The 10468-nt window shown below is 55.6% G+C and overlaps 1 protein-coding gene and 1 non-coding gene across 2 annotated transcripts; one reads left to right on the forward strand and one right to left on the reverse strand.

Annotated features, from left to right (window-relative positions):
• Positions 1-838: 838 nt before the first annotated feature.
• LOC119111318 (zinc finger protein 696) lies at positions 839-10468 on the forward strand. The gene is made up of 10 exons (XM_037235132.1): positions 839-913; positions 3329-3460; positions 4264-4400; positions 5586-5988; positions 6265-6438; positions 6858-6947; positions 7460-7624; positions 9130-9315; positions 9600-9754; positions 10280-10468. Exons 1-10 carry the CDS (start codon positions 901-903, stop codon positions 10466-10468), a joined length of 1644 nt encoding a protein of 547 aa, XP_037091027.1. The 5' UTR covers positions 839-900.
• Positions 3850-3921, reverse strand: TRNAG-UCC (transfer RNA glycine (anticodon UCC)). The gene has a single exon. It is a non-coding gene; the product is annotated as a tRNA-Gly (tRNA).

Below are 10468 nucleotides of genomic sequence, written 5' to 3' on the forward strand. Positions count from 1 at the left end.
GACCACGTGATGGAAAGCGCCGGGATCCGATCACTTATTTGCGGAACTTACAAAGGCAACCTACCACGGTTGACAGTGATTTTGTGGCTTTGTGACGTCACCATACAATCAGCTGTAAGTGTAAGCGAACTTCACTACAATCAGCTGACAACTTCACCGCTGATTCCTGCGCCCGGTCGTGTAAATTGTGTGAGTGACGGGCGTGAGGGGAATGCGATTTATTGACATGACATAGGACAGAGAAGTGTATGAAGGTGTTTGACAATTTGATAAATGACCGGTGCATATGTTGATAACAATGTTGTATAGGTGGCCCGCTAGATTCAGGTGAAAGGGACCGTTTTGCTGAGTGCGAGGCTTACTGAGGCGTTACCAAATCTTAGGGTCGCATCGACCCTGCCCCGCTCCTTTCAGGTTGGAGGTTAAGTTTATGACATCGAGCGGCTTTGCATGATATGACGTGGACGAAGTTTACCGAACATTTGCTTGCAGTGCCTTAAGTTAACACACCATTGCCTGTTATACATTGCCATGTATTTATCACATGCATGTCTGATATTCACATCACACATTGAAGCATTTCTTTAAAAAATTGGTGTTGTCATTTGAAGTTAACGAAAGTCAGAGGCTATCCTTAGCTGAAGCTCACTTCTCTTGCTGGCGTAATTTGCTTGGTTTTGTGTAAGGTATGCCCCATCAAGAAAAGCTTGTCATGTGATCTCCTAAAAACCTTCAAATCTTTAATTCAGCTGCAGTTGCTGAGGGCAAAAGTTGTGTGTTAAATAATTTGCTGTAGAACTGTGCTTTGTATAACATTGTAATTTATTTTCAGAGTTGCCCCCCCCCCCTTGTGTCATCTTAAAAAGCAAGTGTTCAGTGTCCACTCCGCATGATGACAGAATGGCTCAAAATGGTAAGTGAATCATGGACCATGTTGTGTGCAGCTGTGTACATATCTTAAAGAGGGATTATTTGAACCTTGTGCTTTTCACTTACAGCCAGGTTAGATTCATCTGATTGGATTGGTAATGGCAGGTTTTTAGAAGTCCATCTGAAAAACTCAGAATTTTGACTTGAGGTAGCTGCTCAGTGGCCAATACAGTCAGATTTTGTCAGGCTTCCTGCTCACCACTATGGGATAAATACTTTTTGCTTGCCTTGCTTTTATCAACATGTGTGTTCTGTTATCTGTAAAGTTTGTAATAAACTAAATTATAAAATGGCTGTGTTATAAATGTTGAGAAGGCCTAAGACAGAGTCTGTGATGCAAATTCATTGATGCATTATGGCATGATTTTTATTTGTCCGCTGTCATGTTAAGTACAGTGACATTTTTGAAATGTGCTTTCTCATTGCAAAACAGTGTTTTATGGTCTGTAGTGTGCAATAACTTGATTTTCAACTAACAGGCTTTTTGGTTTGTCCCCCACTGCCTGCCCACTGCCAATTACAAATGTTTGTACTGATATGATCCATGCAAGTAGATGTGTTACTTTGAAGCCTATCAGCCTGCATTGAGCTGGTTAAATCAGCTCAAATACAGTACCTCTAGTCAATAGCAGATGATGACTGTCTGGAGCAGATTCTCCTATGTCACATTGAGGGCAGTCACAACAACCACATTGTCATGGACTCAGAACTACACTGCAGTACCAAGAAGGCAAGAAGGGTAGTGCTGTGATAAAAGCTTAGCAAAGTCATTGGGACAAAACAAAATTAAAGGCAATGTTTCACATTTGAGGATTTTGAAGCAAGCATCAGATATGATCAAACAAGGTCACTGATAACTATTGCTATTTTTTTTAAGTGAAAAAGACTGATCTAGACAGCACGACCCTCTGTTTAGTGAATATGCTTTTCAACACATCATGGTTCGATTACATCATGGTAACTTGCACAGCATTGATTTAGAGCCGATTGATAGCTGTTAGATGTGGAAATGGTGCTCACAAATGCCAGAAATGAATGCCTCAGCAATTTTACTTTTGTTGGCTTTGATGGCTGCATGGCTTATAGAGTGACATGATTTGAATGATATGATCTCATGAATGCCAAGGTGACTGAAGTGCTCTCCCCAAAATACCCTCCCCCATTTTCACAGGCATGTAGCTCAGAAACTAAATGGGCATGGGTCTTGAGAAAGGCAGAGTTGAAGACAGAGTTGCAGAATTGAGCCAACAGCACTAAAAGGTTTTCAAGATGGCTATCTCAGTTCAAAACTCCATATTAATGTGGAATACTTAACATGGGATCTTAGCAGAAATGAATGTTTCAACTACCTTTTTAACAATCATTGAATTTTTTCCAGTTTATCTTGATGGTGCTGCAGTGACACTATGCAGTGCTATCACTAGGTGTCACTGGCCCAGAGGTTTCACAAGAGGATGTTTTTTAAATTACCTCAAAGTCTTGACACTCCCAGTGAAACTTTATGACTAGTTACATCTAACAATACCATTGGGTAGTGTCACTGCAGCACTGTGAATACATGACAAGGATATCAATTCTACTAATTTTTTAGTCCAAATTATGGTGTCATCACTTCATGGCAGCTCAGTATTCCTTCCCTGCAGTGACGACCACCGTCGTCATGACAACATCGTGTGCACCTTTACTGGTGCAAGAAAAGAATGTTTGTGATTTACCCAGGGGCGACAGGGCCTTTTACTGAGAAGCGCATTTCTTGAAGTTTGAACCAATGCGTCACATGGGTCATGTGATGCTCCCATTCCCAAATCCAAAGTGCACCCAGAAAAGAACTGCTGTCATAAACACCATAGGAGGGAAATTAAATCAAAAGTGCAACATTCCATTGAATTTGTGTGATAGTAACTTCATGTTGGGATTTTTTTTTGTCTAAATGAAGTGTGTTAAGCTTTCATAGCATTTATCACAACCATTTTCTCAGAATTAATGTTTTGCAAACAGAACATGCTCATTGGAAAACAATGCAACTTGTATATATATATATATATATATATATATATATATATTTCTGTCATAGAGGTGCACAGGGAGTCAAAGGAGATTTCTCCCGCAGGGTAAGCTACCTCAAATCGATATCCTGAGCTTTTCAGAAGGATTTCGAGAACACTGGTAATGCTGATCAAAGTGTCCGCGTCTGATGTAACAGTAAGTGAAAAGTACAAGCAGGGTGAGATACTCCTTTTAAATCATGAAATTTTAGCTTGATTGCGTTTTTATTTAATCGGGTAAGTAGCTTGATAATTTTGGGGACGAGTACTGGGATTTGTTGAAGCATAGCAGAAAGATAACTGTTTGTACTTACTTTTGATGTTTCTGAAGTGTTTCACGGTGTTTCTTTCAGTCGGTAGCGGCTGTCCGCAGTGTCGCCGCCTGGTGGCTGGAAGAGGTAACAGGCTCGTCACCGACGCCTGCGGGCATGTGAAGTGTCGGTACTGCCTCCTGTCAGAAGAAGATGGGTGTTGGTCTTGTAAAGGTACGATCCTGCAGTAAGGTGGTTGAGGCTACAACAGCTTGTGCTGCTTCTGGGTGTTGTGTAGTCCCATGTAGTACTTAAATTGCATCATTTTTGGTGTAACATGCTTTATTCCTAATGTGTGGTATGCTGCTTTACATTACATTATTACCACATGTATCTACACAAAATGTTGTCATTGTAACAAAGTCATCTATGGTTACTGGTCTGTATGTACCTTTTGCATTTGTGCTGGGCATGCTCATTAATGTCGATGGGCTAGGGGTTTTTCCTGTGCATGATTCACGTTATGTTGTATACGTATAGTGCCTACAGTGGATTATCCGACTTCCGAGTGGAGTCGTCTATCCGAGTCGTTTGGCGGAAATTTCACAACACAAAACGCCGAGTGCGATGGCCGGGAATCGAACCCGGGTCAACTGCTTGGAAGGCAGCTATGCTCACCACTATACCACCATCGCCCGCAACTGGAGTCTCTCCTGGCGCATTTAGTTCCTTGAAGGTCGTTTTTGCGCTGAGGTCGTGTTGCGAATGGCCAAATGTTTTCTTGTGAAGGTGGTTACGGTCTGCTACGTGCGCTACAGGTGCTATTCGGTGACATCTCTTAGCACTGGCAGGTGCTACGAGTCCTTGCATTTGTCGCCAAGTGAAACAATGTGGATGTTTCTGGGTGTACACATCATCCGTGTCTGATAAGGTCATATTATTGTCATTTAGTTTAGGCTGCTCGTTACGGAAATGCACCGATTTTTGTGCTACACGGACCTCAAACATGCCGTGATCGCGACCATTTCTGGCGGCAGCACCACAGGCAGAGGCGGCGGCGGTGGCCGGGCCGTACTGGAGCTGCGAGCAGCTGTGGCCGTCGCGACGTCACGAGGAGGCGGCCGGCGCCGAGCTGGAGCGCAGGCTGGGCCCGCTGCTGGTGCCAGGATGGCGTGCCGACGGCCCCGCGGCGCCGCTGGCAGGCTTGGCACCGGCCGGAACGACGGAGCGCGCGCCGCCGGCCCGGCCTGACGCCAGAGGACAGGGCCAGGACGCCCCGCCGACATCCCCCGCTCCGCCGGCCGGTCAGCCGGGCGCCATTTGCCCGACGTCCGGCCTGGGTCCGGCCTGGCTCAGCGCGCCGGCGGCCGGCGCCTTCTCCGTATGGGCGGGCTCGTCGGCCGCCGGCGCTGGCTCGTCCCCGGCCCGACAGCACGTCGCAGCTGACGAGCCGGCCCGGGTGGCAGCCTTTCTGCAGCCGTCGGCGCGTATCCTGCAGCTGCGCAGTCAGCTGGCGGGCGCCGGAGCGGCCGACTCAGCGTTCCGTCCGGCGGGCGGCGTGCTCCGCAGTCGCGGCCGCTCGTCACCGGCCGGCGTCGCGGCCTCGCCCACGCCGGCCGAGTACCCGTCGCCGGGGCCGGCGGCCGCCACGGCGCCTGTGTCGGAGAGCTGGTCCGTGTCGGCACCGAGGTCCGCGGCCGGGGCGGCGTCCTCATCGGCTGCCAGAGTAGGAGATGTACCGCAGGGCTGGCCGAAGGGGTCTGGCCGGGTGAGCGGGGACGCACCGGCGCCAAGGCCGCCTCGACCGACCGACCGGGCTCCGTCTGATGGCACAGAAAGCGGAGAACGGGCCACCCGCGCGCGCCGGCCGGCGCCTCAGCGCGGGGAAGTGGGCACACAAACAGCCAAAGACGTGGACAGCAGAGCGTTGTCGGGCGAGGTGAACGCTTCTGATGCATCCTCTGTGCACCTGAAGATGAATGACACCGCTGCTCCTGGGCAGTCCCCCGTAGAGACGGCCGGTTCCGCTCCGGCTGCGAGACCGCTGGATGAGAACAGCTCGACTGGACTCCGGGGGTCGAGCAGCCCCCAGCCCACACGCAAGCCGGCGAAACGAAAGTCCCAGACACTCGCCGAAAGTACAGCACTCATCATGAACAAGCCCGTCGGGAAGCACTCCCATGCGGCCAGCGCCGCCGAGCTTCTGCCGTCGAAGAGCGCCAGGCCGCGCACCAAACGGCAGCGCCGGGAGGAGCCGGCGCCAGCGGCGGACGTGCAGCGGCCGGCCAGCCCCCGCGGCGGCCCGTCGTCGCCGTGCCCGTCCGCCGCGCTGCCGCCTCCGCCACCCCGCTCTATGAAGGCCCGCATCCTGGCCCTGGTCGACCTGGAGAAGAGCAGGAGCTCGCAGGAGAAGGACCGCAGCGCCGGCGAGAAGAACAGCTCGGGGCTGACCGCCCGGGTCGACCAGCAGAAAGCCAAGGGCTCAGCGCTGGCGGCCCGGCTCGACCAGGACGAGAGCAAGAGTGCGAAGGCGTCTGCCCCAGTCGACCAGGAGAAGACCGAGCGGCCGGAGTTAGTCGTCCGGGTCGATGTGGAGAAGAGCGGCAGTTCTGACATGGCGGGGGACAAGACGTCACTGGCCGAGCCTGAGTCCAGGGCGAAGTCCGGTCACGGCGAAGGTCGGCGCAGCAAGACTCCTGGCTCCAAGAGGGGCAGCTCGCGACGGCTCACTGCCTTCATGGTGGTCCGCAAGGTGGAGACAGGTGGGTGTGTTGGGCGCGGTATGGGCGGGTGCGTGTGGTTGGGGGGCGAGGGGAGTGGCGGAGGTTGCGTGGAGCGATGTGTAGCTGAGGGAATAACGAGCTTTGTTTCTATAACCGTCCCAACATGCAGCACTTCTGTGGCTCTACATAGTGCCTTGTCGCCGTGGGCGGGGATGCATACACAACATATGCATCGCACGGATGTGGTTGGTATTTGTTTACCATGGACGGATTGGACCAAGAAGGCCGCTAATTTGCGTGCAACGTTCTCCACAGAGGGATCAAAGCCCGAATACGAGTGCATCGAGTGCAAAAAACACTTCACTACATTCTCCCACTGGAAGAGCCACGTGCGCTGTCGCACGGGCAAGGCTCGCTTCAGCTGCTCTCTGTGCCCTTGGAGAGGGAATGCAAAGCAGCATTACAACTATCACATGGACAGGCATAAAGGTGTGTTGTAGCCAAGTCAGTCATGTGCTTAGTTCGCCATGTATGTGCTCGTGTGCGGCTGTGTTCCAAAGCTCTGTGTTTGCTTCAGCTGACTGACATCGCTGCTGCAAAAGCACGGCTAAGCTGATTGTCTGGAGTCTCTAATTATGGCAAAAGAAACGCAAAACAAAACGGTTGCCTGTAATGGCGCCTGTTGTGTTGTCTATGCTCACTTTCGCGCAGGGATGGGCATGTTCAATGACAACGGAGGCTATCGTAATCGGATAGGCTCTGATAACAATATCGACAATTCATCGGAGCTCGGTGATTTCATGGCAGGCCATTTAGACTTTCCAAGCTGATTGTTGCCATTTACATGAAGTTGTATGTATGTGCGCATCTGGCTCATGCTGGTCACTCACGCGGATAACTCTCACCAGGCACTCCTCCATCTCACGTATGCTCAATCTGCTCGGCCAAGTTTCTACAAAAGTCCACCTTGGACCGCCACATGGCCACCCACAGCACAGGTGAGTGGCGTGTCAGGTCCGGCCCCCGCGGCGTCCGTCTGACGCAGCGGGCACGTCTGGTGCGTGCCCTGCCACCTAACGACACATGCGATTTACGTAAGGAACATACAGTATTTTCCGAAAAATCGTCAAATAAGATTGATCACATATGACACATGATCCAGCTTCCAGTTTCATCGATGGTCTCCCGGGATGTCAGATCCGGCTTAGGAGTTGAAGTTCTCGCAGTGTCCAGATGCGTTTGGGAACTTTGTGAACGGGTCTTTGTTAGTTTTGTTCGTTCGCTCGGTTGGCTTTTATGTCTGGTTGAGGTATCTACGGTGCTGGCGGACTGCCATACTCGGCTTGCGTGCAGCGTTGCCGGCTTTATAGCGGCGGCCGCCACTTTCCAGAGGGCGGTCTGCAGTGTGCCGCTTTTATGTCTGGTTGAGGTATCTACGGTGCTGGCGGACTGCCATACTCGGCTCACGTGCAGCGTTGCCGGCCTTATAGCGGCGGCCGCCACTTTCCAGAGGGCGGTCTGCAGTGTGCCGTGTGCTCCACCCGCTTCACCTGCCAGTACAACTACCAGCGGCACCTGCGCACTCACACCGGCGAGAAGCCTTTCTCCTGCCAGCTCTGCGGCCGGGCCTTCTCCGACCAGGGCAACCTCAAGAAGCACATGCTGAAGCACAAGGGTGGGTGTGCAGCGACCATCAGACGGCTCATGGCTACCAAGCCAGGGTCGCCACCGAGCCGGGGTCGCCACCGAGCCGGGGTCGCCACCGAGCCGGGGTCGCCGCGGTACACTGTCGGTGGGACGTGATGTCTCCGTCTGTGGCCACCTGGCTATCGTATGCCCGTTTGGTGTAGGCTATATTTGGCTTATATGCGACGGCGATAATTTGTATAAGACGTTAAGTTAGCCCGTTTCATGGGGAAGGGAAGTCTCCCGACGAACGTTGTTCTCAACTTTAGCGGCGTCTTTGGACGAGCGCTGAGGTAGGTTTCGGTTGTCTGTTTCATAGACGCAGCTGTGTGCATTGCCGGATAGACCTTTAAAACGGGCATTTGCGATAGATTGAGATCGAACCCGCGCAAACTGCTGGGAAGGCACCTATGCTTACCACTGTACCAACAACGCCTGCCTGTGCTTCTAGCGCAGATGTCTGTACCCGAGGCTGCAGCTGCTGTCGACGCCGTGTGCACATTCGTCCACGCCAATTACAGTCCAGTCCGGTGGAAGTTATCATGTCATATCTCTACCCACTCAGATTGCTTTCTCCGAGCCTATCCGTCCAGCACGTAGTCGCCACCGTGTCATGTCTGTGTGGCGTGACGTGTGTCTACACAGCGTGACATGTACCTCGTCATGTTGGTGTACCATGCGTGGACTGTACCTTGTTCGTTTTGTCCGATGTCCGCGGAGGGTGCGGAGGAGTGGTGTTTTGTGTCCGGAGCCGCGCCTGTACCGTGTCCGTATGTCCGCGGAGGGTGCGGAGGAGCGGTATCCTGTGTCCGGAGCCGCGTCTGTACCGTGTCCGTATGTCCGCGGAGGGTGCGGAGGAGCGGTGTCCGGTGTGTCCGGAGCCGCGCCTGTACCGTATCCGTATGTCCGCAGAGAGTGCGGAGGAGCGGTATCCTGTGTCCGGAGCCGCGCCTGTACCGTGTCCGTATGTCCGCAGAGAGTACGGAGGAGCGTATTCTGTGTGTCCGGAGCCGCGCCTGTACCGTGTCCATTTGTCCGCGGAGGGTGCGGAGGAGCGGTATCCTGTGTCCGGAGACGCGTCTGTACCGTGTCCGTATGTCCGCGGAGGGTGCGGAGGAGCGGTGTCCGGTGTGTCCGGAGCCGCGCCTGTACCGTGTCCGTGTGTCCGCGGAGGGTGCGGAGGAGCGGTATCCTGTGTCCAGAGCCGCGCCTGTACCGTGTCCGTATGTCCGCAGAGAGTACGGAGGAGCGGTATTCTGTGTGTCCGGAGCCGCGCCTGTACCGTGTCCGTATGTCCGCAGAGAGTACGGAGGAGCGTATTCTGTGTGTCCGGAGCCGCGCCTGCACCGTGTCCGTATGTCCGCGGAGGGTGCGGAGGAGCGGTATCCTGTGTCCAGAGCCGCGCCTGTACCGTGTCCGTGTGTCCGCAGAGAGTGCGGAGGAGCGGTGTCCGGTGTCCAGAGCCGCGCCTGTACCGTGTCCGTGTGTCCGCAGAGAGTGCGGAGGAGCGGTGTCCGGTGTGTCCGGAGCCGCGCCTGTACCGCACGCCGGCCACGCTGTCGCAGCACCTGCGCGAGTGCCATGATCTGCCGCGGCCGGCGCAGCGCCACAGCTGCTCCACCTGCGGCAAGCACTTCTCCCGCCGCTCCGACCTGCGCAGACACCAGCGCATCCACACAGGTGAGCAGGCGCACGCGGGTCAGTACTGACGCAACGACAGCACCGACACGGTGTCAGCTCCGACACCACACTTGGGGATATGTGTATTTGAGGCCATGTTTGGAAGAAGTTGGATCCAACGAATGTCAGAGTGTCTTGCCAGCATGTTGTGTCGTGCTCGGGCGTCTAAATTGACAATGTGCATTGCCGAAGGCTGCGGTGTAATGTCGCGCTGCGTTAGTTGTCTCTGGGCCGGTTGTGGCCTGCGCGTGATGTCGATTGACGTGTGCGCCGTCCTGCGGCAGAGGAGAAGGAGTTCGGCTGCCCGTACTGCCGTGTGACCAGCCGGCGGGTGGACACACTGGCGCGTCACATGGCCGCCTCGCACCGGCTCAGTCGGGACGAAGCGCGCGCCAAGATCCGCCGCTCGGCCGGCAGCCCGGCCGGCAGCCCGGCCGACGACGAGCCCGACGAGCCGGCGCCGGCGACCACCGCCCAGCCGTCGCAGCTTCCGGCTGACGTCCAGTCGGCCGCGCCAGCCGTCGCGCCGTCCGCCGCGCCGCCCGCCGCCGGTCACCTGGTGCTGGTGCAGGTGGCTGGGTCGGCGCCGCCGGCCGACCCGACCGGCGCCCAGCTGCTGCTGGTGCCGGCCGCGGCCGGGCAGCCCGACAATCCGATGGCCGCGCCGCCCGCCGGCGGCTCGCGCACGCTGCCGCCGGCGGAGCGGCCAGCCGGCGCGGCGGGCACGGCGCGTCGTGACTCGGTGCTCAAGTTCTGTCAGCCGGCGGCGGGCGACGAGCCGCGCCTGGCGGAGCTGCAGCCGGTGCGGCTGGAGGGCGGCCAGCCGCCCGTGGCCGCCCAGCTGATCCACCGGTACCCGGCGGCCGAGCCGGCCGACTGGCCACCGCAGTCGGAGCGGCCCGGCCACCCCAGCCTGCCGGCGGTGGCCGGCGCCCACCCCAGCGCCGGCCACGCTTACGGCCAGCACGGGCCCAGCAGCGTCGACCAGCGCTCGGCGCAGCAGCTGACCAGCTCCCAGAACCACCTGCGCCAGCTGATCGGCAACGCCGCCTTTGAGGGTCTGTCCACCATGTTCGACAACCTGCGGACCAACGTCGTGGCGTGCATGTCAGCTCACGGCCGCGCCCAGCGGCCGACGGAAGCGGGGCCGTAG

This window comes from Pollicipes pollicipes, unplaced genomic scaffold, assembly GCF_011947565.3.
Source record: "Pollicipes pollicipes isolate AB1234 unplaced genomic scaffold, Ppol_2.1 Scaffold_7261;HRSCAF=8764_pilon_pilon_pilon, whole genome shotgun sequence".
Taxonomy (NCBI): domain Eukaryota; kingdom Metazoa; phylum Arthropoda; class Thecostraca; order Pollicipedomorpha; family Pollicipedidae; genus Pollicipes; species Pollicipes pollicipes.